The 20,778-nt window shown below is 43.1% G+C and overlaps 1 protein-coding gene across 2 annotated transcripts in view; it reads left to right on the top strand.

The window, feature by feature from the left end:
• The first annotated feature begins 2,219 nt into the window (after positions 1-2,219).
• Positions 2,220-20,778, top strand: part of chd3 (chromodomain helicase DNA binding protein 3) — a 42,570-nt gene continuing 24,011 nt past the window's right edge. For both annotated transcript variants that reach the window (XM_073474719.1, XM_073474718.1), the window contains exons 1-24: positions 2,220-2,489; positions 5,024-5,151; positions 5,254-5,442; positions 5,572-5,699; positions 7,795-8,033; positions 8,288-8,421; positions 8,554-8,689; positions 8,879-9,054; positions 10,000-10,269; positions 10,556-10,759; positions 11,612-11,835; positions 12,233-12,364; positions 12,543-12,642; positions 12,984-13,175; positions 13,277-13,477; positions 13,968-14,105; positions 15,021-15,142; positions 15,336-15,509; positions 15,958-16,099; positions 16,469-16,600; positions 16,758-16,875; positions 18,844-18,968; positions 19,054-19,285; positions 19,559-19,743. In XM_073474719.1, coding sequence (XP_073330820.1) covers positions 2,324-2,489; positions 5,024-5,151; positions 5,254-5,442; positions 5,572-5,699; positions 7,795-8,033; positions 8,288-8,421; positions 8,554-8,689; positions 8,879-9,054; positions 10,000-10,269; positions 10,556-10,759; positions 11,612-11,835; positions 12,233-12,364; positions 12,543-12,642; positions 12,984-13,175; positions 13,277-13,477; positions 13,968-14,105; positions 15,021-15,142; positions 15,336-15,509; positions 15,958-16,099; positions 16,469-16,600; positions 16,758-16,875; positions 18,844-18,968; positions 19,054-19,285; positions 19,559-19,743 — 3,987 coding nt within the window. In that variant the 5' untranslated portion in view covers positions 2,220-2,323. The remainder of the gene's footprint in view (positions 2,490-5,023; positions 5,152-5,253; positions 5,443-5,571; positions 5,700-7,794; positions 8,034-8,287; positions 8,422-8,553; positions 8,690-8,878; positions 9,055-9,999; positions 10,270-10,555; positions 10,760-11,611; positions 11,836-12,232; positions 12,365-12,542; positions 12,643-12,983; positions 13,176-13,276; positions 13,478-13,967; positions 14,106-15,020; positions 15,143-15,335; positions 15,510-15,957; positions 16,100-16,468; positions 16,601-16,757; positions 16,876-18,843; positions 18,969-19,053; positions 19,286-19,558; positions 19,744-20,778) is intronic.

Below are 20,778 nucleotides of genomic sequence, written 5' to 3' on the forward strand. Positions count from 1 at the left end.
CAGCAGAGGAGGCATAATTGAGATTCCTGTTTACATGATATCCAGTTATTGGAGCAGCTGACAAGAGTAACAGATAACACACACTGATGCTTCACACATGTTGTGGCAGTGAGGAAGGCCGGGCTGTCTGCCATGTGCTCAGGATGCCAGGGGTTCAATCCAGGCATCTTCTGTCGCATACAGTCACTTCCCTGTTCGTCTTGTCCGAAATACCTTGAAAAATCCAAATTTGCATATTTTTGCATGACTACAATTTTGTTGGAAAAGCAGCTTTTGTGTGAAAAAGTATTTTAAGACTTTGGTTTATTCTTAGTCAAACAGCAAAGCGCTGAACTGCATAATTATATCTTTGAAATTAAGAAAGAATCTGTTGAAATACTTCTGAGTTGCAGGCTCGTTAAATGGCTCGTTAAGTGTTGCTCCACGACCAATTAACTGATGGTGTCAGTGAATGAGCAGTGACTGTCCTGACATAATTATGCTGTAAAAAGTAGTTGAGGCCTACACATGTATTGTGTGTGGATGTTTGATATATGTGAGCCAACATCATGACCCTGAAACTGAAGCAATTAAATAGAATTCAGCCATAATTAATTCATTTGTGTTGTTTTTGCCTGTGCATTTCCAACCGTGGTATGTCATATTGTCTTCAGTGAAATAGATTCACCTCCAAGACATGACATGGTAGTCATCAGTGAATAAAATTGCACAGAAAAACATCTTGACAAAGGTTACTTAATAAAAAAAACAGGCTCCAGAAGATCTGAGCAAATAAGATTTTCTTGAAAAATTCAACTACATTTCCAAGGTCAAGACTGAACTTTCAGCTCAGGTTGAATGAAACGAAGAGCGTATTATCGCCTGTGACCAAAAGTGGCTGAGATATCCCAGTGATTCATGGCATTAAAGGCCTCTTAGTACCAATAAATGGGCATTTTCAGCATCAAGGGGTTAAAAACTAAATGCTTTGCTGCAAAAAATGCAATAAAATGAACTAAATGCAATTAAATCGAGGCTGCATGAAGTGTTAAAATACATTTCTTTTAAACACATGGCTTATTTGTGTGTGTGTGTGTGTGTAAAACGCTCTGACATTTCAACCCACTGCAAACCATTCTTCATATTCTCTCCGTATAGCCGTGCCAGTTCCTCCTGCCTGACCCCTGTTATTTCGCTGCGAGGTTTTTGAATGTGAAAGGCAAATCAAAATTCCTTTTGTCAAAACAAAAGTGCCCTGAGCAGCCACCGAGAGGCTGGATGGGGATGTAGGGATTCCCATGGCCTTACTGCCATCCAGTTGACACAGCCTGCTGCTTGCTCGTGATTTTCACAGTGAGAGCTCCCAAAAACAAAATAAAAAAAAAATAAAAAATGTCTTGTGTTTTGTTGCACACCTCTGTGTTAGAGCTGGATTGTGCTCTCTGAGCTGTTTAACATGATGCTTTATGATGAGGGGGTTACAGTTTGCACATTCTCAATTGTTTTCATCCCCACCACAAGTAGTTAATTTTTAAGCAATACAATCTGATGTAAGTCTGGGCATGGCTGCGGCAGATTTTCCCAACCCCCCTCTCTCAATCCCTCCCCAGCACTCACACACACACACGCACGCACACACACACACGCACGCCCGCTGCTGCTGCTGCCGCTGCTCCAAAATACTTTTTTATACAACGGTGGGGGCTCCGGAGAGTATAAGGTGGCCATATTTGATAGATTTGTGTCGGGCTCTGCAATGCAGAAAGCGAGAGTTGTTGCGTGTGATCTTGCAAAGTGACAGTGACACCAGGCAAGTGTGTCGGCTTCGTGACTGATCCGGACTTGGGGGGGGGGAGAAAAAAAAAGAGGGGTGGGGGGGAGAGAGAGAGAGAAAAAGAGAGGAGGGGGCTGCTGGTGGTGGTGGCGGCGGGTGGTGTTGGGTGGTGGTGGGGGGCAGACAAAAAAAGAAACAAACAACTAACAATGTAACTTACATGCACTCACACACCCCTTTTTTCTTGTAACAATGTGTACGTTTTTGAGGAGGGAGGGGGCGCGCGGAGGGAGAAGGAGAGACGGAGAGAGATAGAGAGAGGAGGAGGGGGGTGCGTTCTGAAATAATATAGTCAGCCATTTTTTATGTAAGGGGATTTTTTCTTATTGGGGGGGTTGTTAAAAAATAAATATAAGAGGGCGGCCATCTTTGTTGCTCTGCCTAGTGTAAAATATTTCAAAACGCCCCCCACTTTTTTCTGTGCCGATTTGAATATTAAATAAATATCACACATTCGCGCAAGATTACGCTTTTTTTGAGCACAAGGACGGATCCAATGACAGGAGTATAATGTCCTCTCCTCTCCGGTCCTGTGAGGAAGACGAGGGCATGGTGGTTAATTCCGAGGGAGGAGATTTTGATGAAGAAGACGACGACGACGGAGACCTAGACGAGAACGCAAGCGACATAAACTCGCCGGCGGCGCCTCGGGAAACTGCAACACCAGCCGCGCCAGGTACAGTAAAACAGGAGAAAAAAACTGGCGGACAAGTCGGGAGCGCGCCTCCGAAATAAAAAAAACACACTTATACAAGCGGGTTAAAATGCGGAGAAAGGGCATGTTGAACCCGCAGTTTGTGCCCCCCGGATTGGAGCTTGTCCCGGTCCGGTTCGGTACAGTAGAAAAGCAGCGAGGACGAGTCGAGTACGCGCGTACAAAAATACAACTTACAAGTCGAGGTTTTCCACAAAAAGAAAAAAAAGACATGTTTCACCTCCTTAAACCCGCCATACATCCTTCTAGTTATCGCACCTGGGTGCCATATTTGCAGCTACAGTAGAGCAAGCTTTGAAAACAAACTCAAAATGCTTCCCCCCCCCAAAAAAAAATAATCCACAACCCGGCATGTGTCCGTGTTGTTGCGGGCTACATTTTCTCCCTCACTCCACTTCCTCTTCAAGCGCCATCCCAACAAACTTTAACCCAACTTGCCACCGCTGCTTTTTCTCGTCGCATCCTCGCTGCTCACTGCTCCACACAGCTCCAGAAAAAGAAAGAGAAAAAAAAAAAGGAGAAGAAAAGTTGTTTGTCCCTTAAATCCCCCGTTTGACAGCTTCTCCCTGACGTGACATGACACGAGAGATGAGAGCTCGGGGGGCAATAAGGTCGGAGCCTGAAGGGTAAGACAGGCTGGCATAGTAAACATGGAGTCCCTCTCCTGTGGCCGGAGGCTACATATATTTGATAACCATCTTCGGGAGGAGATGATGCGTGTTTTTTCGCTGTGGGTGACTGTGTGAAAATCGAGGCGCGAGGCTGAAACTTGCCCCCATTGTCTCCATGACAGGTCAGAATAGGACACTGCTGCTGGTGCTGCATGCTGTTCACTTACAGGCCAGGAAGGTGTGACTTGTTTAGCTCGCCCCTGATAGCTTAGCATAATTATCTGACCAATATTCATTACATGTTTATTCTAACTGTCTTTCTGGGTGCGGGAGTTGCTCCTCTCACAGCAGCATTATTGATCCTGTCAGAACACGATTGACTGGATCATGACAGTCTTGAAGTTTGTGTGTCAGAGCTGCATGTGTGGGGTTTGCAGTGAGAGTGAAGGGTGCAGAAAGTAGTGGCTGGTTAACCACACTGCAACAGTACAAGTCAAAAATAGCAGTGCAGCAGCCTTCAGGTTGCAGTTTAGTCATAAAAGCTTTATAATAACTATGAGCATTTGGTTTTGGATGCAATGCAGATGTAGGGGAACAGTTTAAAGTCACAGTGCAGATGTCATAAGGGAGAAATGCGAGCTAACTCGAGATAAAAGTGTCATTTTCTACATGATGAAGCAGTGCATTGTCTTTAGTCCTAATTAGCTCGACTCCCGGACCCGCCGCCATGCCGTGCCAGACAGATAAATTAGTGTCGGGGCTTCTCAGACGAGGACCTTAACCCCCTCACGACCTCTGCTAGAGGTGGTCGGGGTCCCGGTGTGGGAATTACACAGCGGGGGAGGGAAAAAAAAAGAAAAGGAAGTCGTTCCAGTTCACCGCACCGTCCCGCTGGCGGCCTCTGAATCACCGAGCCCTGCGTGCGTGCTGCCGCCGCCCCCGGCGTGTCTTCGGCGGCTGCGCGCTGCACGGATACGCGGGAAGCGAAGGGTTGTTTGGACGGGGTGGGAGTGAGGAGGAGGAGGAGGAGGAGGAGGAGGAGGTGGGGGCTGCTGCTGCTGCTGTTGCTGCTGCTGGCGGTGGTGCTAGTACTGCCACCAACAAAAGGCAGGCAGACAATAAAAAGCGACAAAATGCAGCCTATCAAACAGGCGGCTGGTTGCATGGCGGAGACCGCAGCCCGTGTTTCGGTCATGCTTTAACGCTTTGCTGCATTTTGTCCTTTGAAGCGCAGGCTGCTGCTGCTGCTGCTGCTCCTCTGTGTCTCCCACTACTTCTCTTTTTTTCGACTTCAAGCCGGGTCAGGTTGCAGGTTAAATTGCTTTCCTGGTGGTTGTGATATTGCACAGGAACCGTGGGGAATAACTGGCCTGATATTTTCACATCATTTGCTGCCTGAAAGCGGAGATACAGTCATGTATTTTAGATGGAGTGTGGCTCAGAGTCCTCTATGATATGGCAGGCGGGAGGTTTTTACACTGGGGTGTCTATTTCCCTACATCAGAAGTTTTAAAAAACACAATAACACAAGATTTATTTGTTCGGTTCTTGACTTATCGATGCTTTTCAGCCAAAAAACACCAGCGAAAGTTTGTTTACGAAGGTGCTCACGCTAAACCAATAATCCCCATGCTATGTAACCACAAACACCAGCTGTCAGATCTACTTACAGCCCTCTGACAAACTGTATCTAATGTAGCATGTGTCACAATTCAGGCGAGGTCAGAGGTCGCCGAAGCCACCGTGGCCATAATGCAGCTTTTGTTGCGTGTAATTATGTTCAGCAGGGATTAGCCGGGTGTAGAGAAGATTATTGTTCATCTGATTCTGATAGCTGTCTTTCTTCCACGCTTCAATCTTCTGCTCTCCTCCTCCCCCCTTTAGAGGAACAGCCGGAGATATCTGACAGAGAGGTCCCTTCCAGGAAGAAAGGGCGGCCGAAGAAAAAGAAAGACGCAAAGAAGAAAGAGAAGGAGGGGAAACCTGCCAAAACAAAGAAACGGAAGAAGATTGTAAGTTTGTTAAGCCGAAATGCTTTTGATTTTTTCTTCCCTGACTTCATTACACCATCTTTGTTATTTTTCTGATATCCTCCTCTCTCGTCTTCTCTCCAGGAAAGCGATGTAGACAGAGATTCAGACAGAGAGAGAGACTATGGCGAGAACTCGGACAGCATCGCCAGCGACTATGGATCCGGAGAGAAGAAGAAAAAGAAGAAACATAAAGAAAGGAAAGAGAAGAAAACCAAGAAGAAGAAAAAAGACGATGGGGACCGAGACAGCAGTCAGGAGGAAACGACAAAGGTAAAGCACCTGAAGTCAAGCGTTGTCTTGTTCTGGTTGTGTATTGTGACATAGCCTAAAATAGCCTTATCTCCTTGTCAGTCCACCCTTATTTGATCTGTTATCTCTCTGTTCTGATTCTCTCCTCAGCAACCGATAGAGCAGAAGACCTCGGCCCAGCTGGCGAAGGAGTGGGGTCTGGAGGATGTTGATCATACCTTCACGGAGGAGGACTACAGGGAACTCACGAACTATAAAGCCTTCAGCCAGTTCATGAGGTACTGAACCGTCTTGTTTGCACGTGGTGTTGATGTGGACTGCTGGCAAACATCACGAAACATTTGTCGAAGCAAAAAACAATGTTCAGAGTTTCGAGCCTTACGCCAGAAGTTCCTGTACTTTTGGAAAGTACTACCTTTTTGGGGGATAAAATAATATCCCAGATTTAAATTGACACCCTGGTCCCTGTGAGGGAGAAGAATCAAGTTTTCTGAAAAGGTTCCTTGTCCCTGAGGAAAGTTCAGCTCGCTGTACGCGGCGTTGGCTCAGTGATGGTGTTCTAGCCACAGTTCTTTAAATTCTCATTTTTTTCCAAAAGAGCTTGCTTGCGTGTCAGTACAAGTTTTAATGTAGTACGATGTGGTGTTAATAAAGTCTGTGAGTTGCCCAGAGGAGACAGTTGTGGCTTGAACCCTTTCAAATAGATTGGAAGGAATTACAGAAATGTTTAGTTTAGAAATGTTAGATGTTGAGTCTGTGATTGCGATTTCAGCTATTGGTCATGACAAAGTGGTGACTCATGTACTTGTACGCACTTGGTGCAAGATTCACGTGAATGCAATCTCACAAGAAATGCCCAGTTTTGGAGCGTGAGCTTGGTTACTGTCTGCCTGTTGAAAGTATGTTTTTCAGAATCAGAATCTGCTTTATTGACCAAGTGTGCGAAGAATGCGTCTGTATCAGCCAGTTAAGGCTTTAAAATAAACTGTCTGTATCGGCCTGAAGTGTACATTCCTGCCCATATGACAGGCTCATAAGATGGTGCTTTAATTAAGCACGTGCGACGTGAACGGAAGACTAAGTAGTTCTCATTTTCCTCAATGAATGTGTACATTTTTAAAAAAAGCATTGTATGTCGGCATCTGCCAGAAGGCCATCACGATAAGAGTAGGCGTAATGATATATGTTCATTCCACTACAGGAGAGACTTTATGTACTCTGCAATTAGATGGAAAAAAAACCCATCTGCATTTATCTCTATTTTCTTGCTCTCAACAAACATACAGCGAAAAACAATGATGACAAAGCTGAACATGAAGCATGAGGTATATAAAAGTAGGTGAAAACAAAGATAACGTAGATTTTATATAAAAAGCAACCATGAACAACAACATACAAGGTCTATATTAGAGCCAGATATGTGCATTTTTTTTGCAGAACATAACGTAGAAAATAATTTTATAACCGTAAAATTCCCAATGAAGTTTATTGTCATTTTGGACGATGATATATCCTGCCTCAATTATATTACAAGTGTTTGATGACCACATTTGAAAGATCGATGCAAAAAAATGTGTATTTTTGCATATGTTGTATACATTGGCCAATTGTTTGATATCTGAATTTTTTTACTCCCTAATATCGGCATCTGCCCCGAAAATCCAGTACAGGTTGGGCTGTAGTCTACATACAAGTCAAACTTTGTCTGTAAATTGTAAAGAGGAATACAATAATGGAAGAGAACAAAGAGTGCTGGGAGAAATATTGAATTATTAATGTAAAAGGTTACTTGATATAGAATAAGTGGTTGGATATGTACGGTATATGCATGTATACATCGTGACTATATACAGTATATACAGCTTTGATTTATAATTGATGATACATCGATATTAAAAGCGGACCAGCCTTCCTCTACACTCCACAACACGTGTCCACAGTGAGACTACAGGCAGCGTATTAACACAGAAACAAGAGCACCTGTATTATTACCTGCCTCTGTCGTCCTGTGGCAGCTGTGACTGTATCATCTCCGATAGTTGTTCTTCTCAGGTAGCAGTGCTGTCAGTGTGTCAGTGGCAGCCTGAGCCTCGGCCCCTGTGGCTGACTCATACCTGCTCCGACTCTGATAACATGAAGTATTACATTATGTCCGCAGCATGAATATGTTGGGAAGTTATCTGGCTGTCAGACAGAGCTGTACTCCCCTCAGCCGCATTGTCCCTGTTGTTCAGCTATATCAATATTTTTTGCAAATACTGCAGATTGTATATACAAGCCATTCCTGTGACTTAAAGATATAAATATGACTGATAGCCACGAAAAATTGCACTGAAAAGTCAATTTTAATAATCCTAACCATCTCGTCCTTAGGCCGATGATAGCCAAGAAGAACCCCAAGATCCCCATGTCAAAGATGATGACCATCCTGGGGGCCAAGTGGAGGGAGTTCAGCTCCAACAACCCCTTTAAGGGCAACTCTGCTGCCGTTGCAGCAGCTGCTGCGGCTGCCGCGATCGCTGTCGCCGAGCAGGTCTCCGCAGCGACCGCCTCGCCTGAGCCGCTGCTGCAGCCTCCGCCGATCAGGAAGGCCAAGACGAAAGAGGGCAAAGGTCAGTTGTCGGTACTCCTCTTGTACCCTTTTGGCTTTTGTGTCAGTTCTGACTGTTTGTAATCCAGTAAAGCAGACATAGATAGAATAAATAGAGCACACGACACAACAAATGTCATCTTTTAAGACGTTCTGATGTCTTGTGAACAGCTGTTGTTTGCTTATCTTGTAGTTTCAATGCTAATATAAGACACTAACCGTACTTCTTTGCCAAAACACTAGCTATACACACTGCACTTGATCTTATCCATCCAGGCCCTGGCTATAAGAAGCGCAGTAAAAGTCCTCGAGTCCCAGACAAGAAAAAAGCAGCAGCAAAGGCTAAAAAGATGGCGCCCATTCGGATCAAACTGTCACCTATAGGTGCCAAGAGAAAGAAGAGTTGCTCAGTGAGTACAAAGCCTCAGCATGCTCCCACTTTGTCTTAATTCCAGCATCTTGTATCTGTTTTTGTTAATTGTTGAACCCCTTTTCTGTCTTTTTCCCACTTTCTTCCTTGACCCGTCCTTGTTCCTTGTCAGAGCGATGATATGGATGAGGATGAGTCCGAGCAGGAGGACTCAAGCGTCCACAGCTCCTCGGTTCGCTCCGACAGCTCGGGCCGCGTCAAGAAGAACAAGCGAGGACGGCCGGCCAAGAAGAAGAAGAAAACTGCCGGTAAGCAGCAACTTCCTGTTATAGGTTCAATATATTTTTATAAATATGTCCTGTGTTTAATTCAGTTTTTGAAAATGCAACCGACAGAGCTTGTGCTACATTTCAGACGCTAAGAATATTATCTGCTGTTTTCAGTCTCAAACTCTTTTCAGACACGTTGTGGTGTGTTTGTTGTCTCGCCCCCTCCAGTCCCAGGCGAAGAGGAAGGAGACGGCTACGAGACGGATCACCAGGACTACTGCGAGGTGTGTCAGCAGGGTGGAGAGATCATCCTGTGCGACACTTGTCCTCGAGCTTACCACCTCGTCTGTCTAGAGCCCGAGCTGGACAAGGCCCCCGAGGGCAAGTGGAGCTGTCCACACTGCGTGAGTACCTCTCTGCTCCTGCTTTCTTTGTATGATTCTGCTCAGCGTTCTCATTTATCTGCAAGCGACACATCTACTTGGCAAACCTGAGTGAAAAAAAAAAACAGTTAAATGTGGTTTTGTTTTTACTTGCTTGGAGCACAAGATGAATAGAGGCTTTGTAGCTGCATCGAGAGTCTCAGTGGAGAGCTGGCAGACACAGTCCTGCCCAGACAAAGACAGATACCTGAAGTGGAGCTGTGGGTGTAGATCTATTCAGTAATGTCACAAATAAAACCCAATGCTCATTTTTTGGGCTACCATGACACTGTGAACTGCTTTTTCTCTTCAGGAAAGCCACTGACGGTCTTTTAACCCACTATGTGCAGAACTTTATGTCATTATTGCAGCTTTCAGTTTTTTTATGAAGACTTTTTGTTGGAAAATGATCTTATCACTGTGAAAATCGGGACAGTCTTTGGGTTGTTCTACAGTATGTGTTGCTTTCAGGCGTTCATTCTCAGCGTCCCCTGTTTGGATCTGTGTGAATTTTACATGGACTGCCCAGGAGTTTATGGTTTCAAGCCTTCTTCAACACTGCACAATGTTTGTTTTGTTAATTATGGTCCCATTTAGAGAAAAATAGATGATAGAGCAGGGTATGCTTTAGGGCATGACTACCTTGTGATTGATTGGTACAACCGTGGCAATCGTCCATCAGGATGGAGGCGTAGTAATGCTTATGCTCCCCAGCTCCTTTGTCTCAACCAAACAGTAGTCCACGAACCCATGGGTGACGTCAGGACAGGTTTATTGTACTCAAGTCTGGGCATTGATCAGCTTCATTTTCAGTTGAGGCTTCACTCAAAGTCGATAAGAAATCCTAGCCATCACCTGGCTCCACCGTGACTGTTAATTCTGTCAGATTTAATTGCAAAGTCAACCAATCAAGTGTTTTCTTTGCAGGAAAAAGAGGGAATCCAGTGGGAAGCAAAGGACGAGGACTTTGAGGATTTCGAGGAGGACAGCGAGGACAGAGTGATATCAGAGGTCGGGATCGGGGTTCCCACCGGGGCGGAGGAGGAGGATGACGACCACATGGAGTTCTGTCGGGTGTGCAAAGACGGAGGCGAACTGTTGTGCTGCGACACCTGCACCTCCTCCTACCACATCCACTGTCTAAACCCACCACTGCCAGAGATCCCCAATGGAGAGTGGCTGTGTCCACGATGCACAGTGAGAAGCTTCTCTTTTATTTTATTGCTGTTGCTATCTAATTTCACAGAATCCCTGTGTGACCAAGTAACAATAATTGTGCCTCCCAGGGTCTTGCAACACTTCCTTTAAAGTCTCAATTTCATTAGAAAAAGCGCAACATGTCTGGCTCTGTGTCAGGCACAGAGGTATCAAACAGACTCAGCTGTGTGTGATTGAATGAATAGCTTGAGTCCTATCCAAGCGTGAGCCTGCTGGATCAGTACAGACTTCCGAGGATTAACTAGTGAGTGTATTCCCCCTCTAGTGTCCGCCAATCAAAGGACGTGTCCAGAAGATCCTCCACTGGCGATGGGGTGAACCTCCAGCGCCCATCCCCGTTCCTCCAGCTCCTGATGCCGCACCTGACGCCCCCCTGCCGCCACCCATGAAGGGCAGAGCTGAGAGGGAGTTCTTTGTCAAGTTGACCGGGCAGTCCTACTGGCACTGTACCTGGATCACTGAGCTGCAGGTGAGAGAGGAAAGGTCAATGGAGGGAATGATATAAAATGATGTTCGAATCAAGGAATAATAATAGGATGAGAAATTTCAGTTTGTTTCAGTTTTTTCCTTTTTTTTTTTGTGAAATACTGGTGAGATTAAAATCTACAGGCGTCTGAAAATCCTTCAAATGAAATAATTCAAGAGGGAAAATAACTTAAGTTAAAGTACTCACAACTCATGTTCACATTAAGGTTGTATTTTACTTTATTTAACTTTATTTTAATGGGTGACAAGCTCAAACTATTGGAAACTACTGATCCTGTGCTTCCTCAGTTGCCCAAAAGAATAATTAATCTTCTATCTGTTCTTTTATTTTGGAAACTTTTTCAGTCATTAAAGGTGCAATATTTAAGAATTCGAAGCACCACATCACCAGAGTAACCGCTGCAAACTGTAGCTGGCATTAGCTAGTTAGCACAGTTAGCCGTGCAGCTAGCGGTGCTGTTAGCTGACTCTGTCTGACTGGCAGTTGGATGTAACGGGTGCAGTGTTAGTGTTGTCTACTTTCGAACTATCACCTCTTGAGGCACAGAGTGGCTTGGGGCTAGCTGGTTAGCATGTCAACTTCAATAGATATCTCTGCAACTGTTATTTCTTAACATGTCTATTAGTTTTGGTTCGTTTTTCAATGTTTTAAACTAAAGTTCTTATATATTGCACCTTTTAAATGTTATACAGTATGTCCTTAAAGAATACACACTGTAGAGATAGACACTTGATATGAATAACAAGCGAGAATTGCTTAAGATCAAGCTACATCTAGTCACTGCTTCTGACTGACTTGGAGAAAAATCATTATCTTCTTCCTTCTTCATTCCAGTTGGAGATCTTCCACTCAGTGATGTACAGAAACTACCAGAGGAAGACTGACATGGACGAACCTCCAAGCCTTGATTACGGTTCAGGCGGAGAGGACGAGAACGGAGTGGGAAAGAGCGAGAAGAGGAGGGCCAAGGACCCCCAGTACGCCATCCTGGAAGACAAGTACTACAAATATGGCATCAAGCCTGAGTGGATGATGATCCACCGCATCATCAACCACAGGTGAGGGAGTCTGCTTGTGTGTGGTCATGCAGTGTCTGGTCTTGTCAAATGCAATTTCATTAGTTATTCTTGGCTTCATTTCCTGGGTGTATTGTCATTGAATTGTGTGAACACACCTGTGTTCCTCTTACACTAAACTCATTTCCACATTCTTCAACATAGAAACTTCATTTAACTTCATTTTAAAATCATCAAAATGTTGAGCACAATTAGGAGATTTTTGCTTGTACTTTTGGTGTTTATACCTCTAATATTCATCTTTTTTGGGGTATTTTCCTGCCATATAAATGAAAGGATGGATATATTCAGAGTTAGAGTTGATGACATCACACACAGAGTGGGATTACGGTGTTAAACTATTGTATAAAATGTCTGTACTGTATGTGTCTCCTGCCAGTGTGGATAAGAAGGGGATGTACCACTACCTGGTCAAATGGAGAGACCTGACCTACGACCAGTGTACCTGGGAGAGAGATGACCTGGAAATCCCTGACTTTGCAATTTACAAGGGCAACTACTGGAGGCACAGGTAGGACCTTTTGGAGACATGTTTCACCTCCACTGACTTTATTATGAAAAAACAACAAAAAACATTTTTGACTGGCACAAGCAACAGGTGCTCTGGCCACACACTCATCACTCACATTCACATATCTTGTTTGTTTACGTTCTTGATATTGACTCAGCGATGTCTTGCTGTCCAACAGAGACACAATAATGAAAGAGGACCCAGACAAACCCAGGAGGATGAGGAGCAAGAACCAGGAGGAGGGTGAAGAGGAGTCTCCTGCCTCACCGGTCACTGATGTGAGTTAACTGTAGCTTCAGTTTCGGTATCATTAAGTCTGATTTATAGTTACTTCATGTCTGTATTTTACACCAAATCTCACTGCGAGATGCATGTTTTTTGTTGCTGACTCTGGAGCTTTGTATGTTGGTACAATCATGTTTTAAAAGAGAACCCAGTTCTTTTTTAAAAAAGGCAGGACATTATTTTTAACGTTTTAAATGTACTTATCGTTACGCAAACTAATCTTGCTACTATTAAAACTTCTCACGCTGGAATAACTAAAATTAAAAATTGAATTTTACTTTCCCAATCGTTTTTTCAAATCTCTCCTTTGTCTTCTCTTCTTTTGTTCTCCTAGCCGACGATAAAATACGAGGAACAGCCAGACTTTGTCACATCAACAGGTGGGACGCTGCACCTGTACCAGCTGGAGGGTCTGAACTGGCTTCGGTTTTCCTGGGCTCAGGGCACAGACACCATCCTGGCAGATGAGATGGGCCTTGGCAAGACCATCCAGACCATCGTCTTCCTCTACTCACTCTTCAAAGAGGTACTGGCGCCCCTTGGTCCTATTATTGTCTTGTTTCACCTCCTGGTGAAGGCCAACACTGACAGATTGTATGAATTATTCATCCCTCCTTTCCACCGTAGGGTCACACTAAGGGTCCGTTCCTGGTCAGCGCTCCGCTCTCCACCATCATCAACTGGGAGAGGGAGTTTGAGATGTGGGCGCCCGACTTCTACGTGGTGACGTACACGGGAGACAAGGACAGCAGAGCCATCATCAGGGAGAACGAGTTCACATTTGACGACACGGCTGTCAAAGGAGGGAAGAAGGCCTTCAAACTGAGGGTGAGGAGAAGAGAGGGGAGGTGTGGACGGGAGAGTGAAAATAGATGTGTGTTATCCAGGGCTGTGGGATAGTTCAGCACTTTGTTTTCAGTGGGATTGTGTTGTAATTGTATCATATCGTCTAATGGTTTTGTACATTTTATGATCATTTCTGGCAAAATGTAACTCAAGAATTACAGTTGATGGTTTTGATTTGATGTCATGCCTAACAGTCGAAATAGATATTGTGATATGTACTGATTCAAACCACATTGCCCAGCCAAAATGTTTTTATCACCCCCTACAGAAGCCGTTCAGGGACATTTGACCATTCTTTTTAAATGCTTTTACCAAATTTAAACCTTAAATCCATCATAACCTTTAAAATCTCATACAAAACCTTTGTTTGCAGTTGCAGAATTGTCTGTACACAAAAATAGCATTAAATATTAACTATCATAATATAAAATCGATGTATATAATATATTGTTTCCTTCTTATCTTCCTGCAGAGAGAAGCTCCCATCAAATTCCACGTGCTGCTGACCTCCTACGAGTTGGTGACCATCGACCAGACGGCGCTCAAGTCCATCGACTGGGCCTGTCTGGTGGTGGACGAGGCTCACCGCCTGAAGAACAACCAGTCAAAGGTACTGTAGCTACTGTGTGTGTCAGTGTTGAAGCTGTGGTGAGCGACTCTGGAGAGACATAGCTGATTATTGTTGTCTCATTCCCTGGTTTTATAATACAGATGAATATATTGCATATATGATATAATTTACAAGTACAATTAGGTTAGTAATGTGTTTTTGAGACATATTTGAGTTAAAAGAATCTCGTTATGTAATTTAATATGGAACATTTTTGATAAAGAGCCTTTAAAGTAGAAAAATAAACTTGTCAGCGGTCTCTGGTGGACAAACTATGTAATGGCAACACTGTAAATCAGAGGTTCCCAAAGCTTTTCATGTCAAGGACCGCCATCATAGATGCACATTAGACCATTTTTTCAGGTCAAAAGTTTTTCTATTTAATCAATGCTCAAACTAGCATCACTATAAAGTACAATCAATCAAAACAGTCAACCCTATTTCTTTCCTTGTTGTTCCAACTTCCAAAAAATTTGATGAAAGTAAAAAATATTACATTCTTCCTTTTAAAAGGGACCAACTCAAGGACCCCTGTTGGTCCCTGGACCCCAGTTTTAAAACCACTGTTCTATATTAACTACAGTATCTTTAACATAATTGAGACATGTTCCCACTGCAAATTCATCCTGAGAACACTTAATTTACTGTATTTACACTTTGTTTATTAAAATTCTCATAAGGGAATGATTAATTTTGTAATGATACCCACAATGATGATAAATAATGTTGTTGTAATTATAGTTATGTTATAGTATGTTTTGTTTTGTTTGCCTGATGTAGTGCTGCTTTTTCATCCAGTGAGAAAAAAGTGTCGTAATATTATATTATATTATATTATAATAAAGAGTAATATTATTGTATTTAAAAGTAATCGCAAATCTGTGATAGAGATCGTAACCTTTCTTGCCTTTGCAGTTTTTCAGGCGTCTGAACGACTATAAGATCGACCACAAGCTGCTGCTGACGGGAACTCCTCTACAGAACAACCTGGAGGAGCTGTTTCACCTGCTCAACTTCCTCACACCCAACCGCTTCAAGTACGACTTCTCTCACACATTCACAAATAAATACACAGACATCAGTTTGTATTTTCCTTCCAAGTTTGGTAAATGACATGTAAAGAACGTTTGATGCTGACTAAAATAACATGTCAGATAATGTCTAATTTGAACCAAGCTGTCAGTATTACCTGTATTACCAGTCCTTCACTCAGTCCGTCTGTCTGCACAGTAACCTTGAGGGCTTCCTGGAAGAGTTTGCCGACATCTCCAAGGAGGACCAGATCAAGAAGCTCCACGACCTGCTGGGGCCTCACATGCTGCGGAGGCTGAAGGCCGACGTCTTCAAGAACATGCCCGCCAAAACCGAGCTGATTGTCAGAGTGGAGCTGAGCCCTATGCAGAAGTACGACACCTGGAGGGTTTAGGGGGAAATGGGGAACATTTAATATTCATCCTGTAGCTTCATCATTGGCCTACATTTTCTGGCACAGTTAGGATACACAGTGAGATATAGGTGAAGATGTATTTTATTTAATCAATTTGCCACTGATTGATATGGTTTAAAGGGATTTCTATTGATCTTTATACTTATATTTTGCAGCCGGGCAGCCTTTATGTTTAATGGTTGGTTCCTGTAATGTCTTCATGTTATAAAATATAAATCTGATATGTCATACATGAGACAATTACTCAGCAACGCTTCAGGATTTTTGAAATTCTCATTATAAATTGAGCAGTGGAGGGTGAAGAGGTGACAAAGGAAGGAAGTTTATTGTAGTTTCTGTGTCACACGTGGTTTACATTTAATATCTGAGGCATTGATCGTTTGTCTTTATGTTTCTTAAATACAGGAAATACTACAAGCTGATTCTGACCAAGAACTTTGAGGCTCTGAACTCGAAAGGCGGAGGAAACCAGGTGTCTCTGCTCAACATCATGATGGACCTAAAGAAGTGCTGCAACCACCCCTACCTCTTCCCTGTCGCCTCCATGGTGAGAACAAACAAAACAAAAATCAATGCTGCATCATTATTATGTTGGATTCAAACAATTAGTCTTCAGTTTGATCAAACAGAAAGTTTAAGTCCTCACTTATTTGTAAATTACAGAACGGTGACACCTTGTGGTGATGTTCAGTGCTTTTGTATCATATTTACATTCAAATAATGAAGCATATGGTTAAAATTACAGTTGAGATGCAGACATTAATTTGTTTTTATTTATTTTTGTGACACAACACATCATTTTTTATTAATTTATTATCAGTGCAGCAAGTAAAAAAAAATATAGTCTCAGCATACAGACGACAATCATGTCTTGTTTACTACTATTTACCTCATGTTTGTTTGTGTGTGTTCGCAGGAAGCTCAAAAAACCCCCAACGGTGCTTACGAGGGGTCGGCCCTCACTAGGGCCTCTGGGAAACTGACGCTGTTGCAGAAGATGCTGAGGAAACTGAAAGAGCAGGGGCACCGAGTACTGGTCTTCTCACAGGTACACACTCACACACACACCAGATGGACACCTGTCTTCACAGATGTTAGATCAGTCCCGTGACACCTCCAGAAGGCTCAGCAGCAGACTGATTCCAGCTGCCTGTGGGACATGACACAGCCACATGAACAGCTTTCTGTCTCTTCTCCCCTTATAGATGACTAAAATGTTGGACTTACTAGAAGATTTCTTGGACCATGAAGGTTATAAGTACGAAAGGATTGATGGAGGCGTCACAGGAGCGCTGAGACAGGAAGCCATCGACCGCTTCAACGGTGAGATGATGATGTGCAGACGTTAAAGGTGCAGTAAGTTCTCCATTGTGACCGTTAGGATATTAGGATTTACATCATTATCAAGCGTGTCTGTTTCACTGAGAAGTTCCCTGACATAAATGAATAAAGATATTATATGTAAGATTTCTGCTTTAAAATGTCTAAACCTTTGTTCTATATTTTGTTGAGTAATTACAGAGAAATCATTAATTTTATTCAAGCTAACGGCGCGTTTTTTTTCTGTCGCCTGTTGCGATAACTTCCAAATAAACACCAGATGATACACCAGACAGCGAGGAAGGAAGTCGGTGAATGTGACTTAGTATTTCTGTCTTTAGAAATAAAGACAACAACTCCCATGATCCCACGCTACTACACAACATCATCTACCTCCATCTACATATTTTTTTAATTTAGAGAACCCTAGAAAATACATACTGTGCGCTTGATTTTAATCCAGAACGTTGTTTAAAGTTGCTGAGCAGCTACTTCAAGCTTCAGCAGAACTTCCTGTTTCTTCACAATAAAAGTTTTCCACTTCCTCCCAACACAGGCAAACGTGTACACTCATACAGGCAGCTGTTTTATCAGCTGAACTCTATTCTTTTTCCTACACCTACAATTCTGTGCAATAATATCTGCTATACTGCTGAAGTGCAAAAAAACACGACAGGAGGTGCCTTTTTGAACATGCAAAGAAGATATGAAGTTGATATTTATTTGTTTTTCCTCACATTTCTATGCTCCTGTCAAGTGCTCTAGTGTGCTACAAACAAAATTGAAATCTTTATGAACTAAAGGATTGCATTGTTGCCACAGTGCTCTTCTCTCATGGCTTGAGAATATTTAAAATAATGCATATTTGAAGCTTCAGTCTCTATTCTTTTTATAAGATGATAGTTCTTGCAGTTGAAAACCTGATTGATGACCTCTTCGTTCGCACCTCCAACAACGTGGAGACAAAAGACATTTCTAATGAAGAGATATCATAATGCAAATACTGTAGCAGAACTGCATAGCTGTTTGCTCTGTGTCCTTAATTTAGACTTCATTGTTTGCTGAGCAGATGGAAGATCAAGTAGATGATAGAAAGAGATGACGGGGAGTCAGGCAACAGGATGAGAATCGGTTGCTGGAAGTGAAGCCAAAGTGACAGAGATTTATTTAGCCGTAACACCAGACACTACAATTATTGATGTCTGTGACTTCCAAAGCATAAGAATCACTAGTTCGCATGCCGAGTTTGTTTTTGAATGTGGAAGTTGGCTCGATTACTAAGCAATTCTCTGGCAACAAATAGCATTAAATTATACAGTATGAATAGCAGCTTAAAGATGAGTGCAGATTAAAGCCACCAAAACTTTACTGGACTGAAAGAAGTTTCAGTAAGAGACAAGAGCAATTACATTATGACCCATTATGTCATTTTTTTTATGCTAGTGTTACAGTTGCAAAAATGCGAGGACCCAAATGCAACAAACACAGAGGCAGGCACCTTGAAAAGCTTTAATAAACGAAGCCGGAGTTAAAAATCCATTGTCGAAAATGTAAGCAACAAAACTGACTGAAAACAGGCTGGGGCAAATCCAGAAAGGTCCAAAGAGAAATACAAGAAACAAAAAGTTCAGGGAATACAGTCAGAAGCCAAAAACACGAGGGCAGAAAACACAAGGAGACACCGGGAACAAAACAGACGAACTGAACAAGAGAGACAAACACAGGAGGCTAATCAGGGACAGGTGAAACTAATCAGGAGGGAAAACAAGAGGAAGTAACACAACATTACACATGAAGATGAACCCTACAAAATAAAACGTGAAACAATAACAACCGAAAAAACCCAAACCATGACAACTAGTATTGTATCAAAGTAAAACATTCTAGTATCGTGAAAATCCTGTCGTCAAGGAGAAATGATCTGTGTAACTGTCTGTTTCTATCGTTCTCTCTCTGTCTCTCTGTCTGCAGCTCCTGGTGCTTGTCAGTTTTGTTTCCTGCTCTCCACCAGAGCTGGAGGTTTAGGCATCAACCTGGCCACAGCCGACACAGTCGTCATCTTTGACTCGGACTGGAACCCTCACAATGACATACAGGTACGACAGACTGGCACCCGCTGAGGAAGGAAAAGAGTCAACGCGACACAAGCTTCATGTTTCTGCTTTCTTCCTCTCTGCACAGGCGTTCAGTCGAGCCCACCGAATCGGGCAGGCCAACAAGGTGATGATCTACCGCTTCGTGACACGAGCCAGCGTGGAGGAGCGCATCACCCAGGTGGCCAAGAGGAAGATGATGCTGACCCACCTGGTGGTCCGGCCAGGACTGGGATCCAAAGCTGGCTCCATGACCAAACAGGAACTGGACGACATCCTCAAGTTTGGAACAGAAGAGCTCTTCAAGGACGAAATAGAAGGTGATTTACCACAAGTAAATTGTAATAATTTGGGAATTTGGAGGTCAAAGTTGGTGTTGGATTGTTTGTAATAGAGACGAGTTGGCAGGCTGATCCACCAGGGTGAAATTATTTTGTCAAACACACTCACTTTAACGCCCTTTCATCCTGACGTGTCTGGCTTATTGTGGTTTTATTAACGGTACAATTGGTTGACAAGAAAAACTGTACATGTGAAATTTGTCTGGAAGAACAAGACAAATCATCTCCACTTCTTAACCCCATGCGTGGCAGGTATGAAGAACTGCTCCAGGGATAAAGTTGAGGAGGAGGGCAGCGTGATCCACTACGACAGCACCGCAATCGAGAGGCTGCTGGACCGAAGCCAAGACGCCACGGACGATTCGGACGTCCAGAACATGAACGAGTACCTCAGCTCCTTTAAAGTGGCCCAGTACATGGTCCGAGAGGAGGATAAGGTGAGAGGGAGGTGAAGGAGATGTTATCATGATGGATTTTATGGTTAAAAGAATAAAGAATGGAAGAGTAGGGAGTTTATTGCAGTGTGCAGAGTGGAAGATAAAGTAGACAGCGGGACTCCCAGATTGTTTGCGCGTTCACATCCATGTTCACAAATCATGTACATGTCAGCTCAAGCGTAATCTCTCTCTTTTTATGGCAGTGGCTGTTGTCCACATGTCGAAGTGTCCTTGAGCTCGGTCTGTTTTGAGTTAAAGCGCAGCTGTTTTTATCTTCCCAACTCTGGATGTGGAACGATTAGACATTAATCAATAAAAAGTTTTAAGAAAACTTTTTATTAAACAAAAATACCAAGCGTTCATTGGATTCAGCTTAAGTATTTCTGCTTAAATGTGAATATTTGCATCTTTTCTTGGTCTTCTATGGTTAAGGCTGCAACTGACAATCATCTTCGTTATCCATCCGTTACTTTCTAGATTCATCTTTTCATCTTGCGAGTTTCATCTTTTCGACTATGAAAAGTCCCAAAAAGGTGAAAAAATGTTCATCCCAGTTTCTGAAAGTCCTTGTCTGCCCATAACCCAAAGACATTCAGTTTAATCTGATGTAATACAGAGAAAAGCGGGAAATGAAGAAGTTAGTTGACAATATTTTTTATATTGTTATTACAACATAAATGCCCTGAAGGTCTGACAAAGCCACATTTAAAGAAAGATAACCATAACTAAAATTATGACTAAAATTCTCCACAGAATGTGAGGAAACAACAGTTTTGATGTTACGACGCCTATGTGTGTTGTGTTGCAGAGATATCTACTGAAGTTAGCATGCTAACCGGATAGCAACAGCTTGTTCCGGTTCGAACATTCCTGTGCTAGTCGTGTAAACACCAACACTCTTCTGTTGTTGTTCGTCAGCTCCGAGCTCGCAGTCTGGACCACGACATGCACGGCTAATCGAGCTAATGGAAGCTGCAGTAAGCAGCAGTTACTCTCAGTGGTTACTCTGGTGACATGCTGCCCCCTGTTTGTGTT

This window comes from Pagrus major, chromosome 10 (assembly GCF_040436345.1).
Source record: "Pagrus major chromosome 10, Pma_NU_1.0".
Lineage (NCBI taxonomy): Eukaryota > Metazoa > Chordata > Actinopteri > Spariformes > Sparidae > Pagrus > Pagrus major.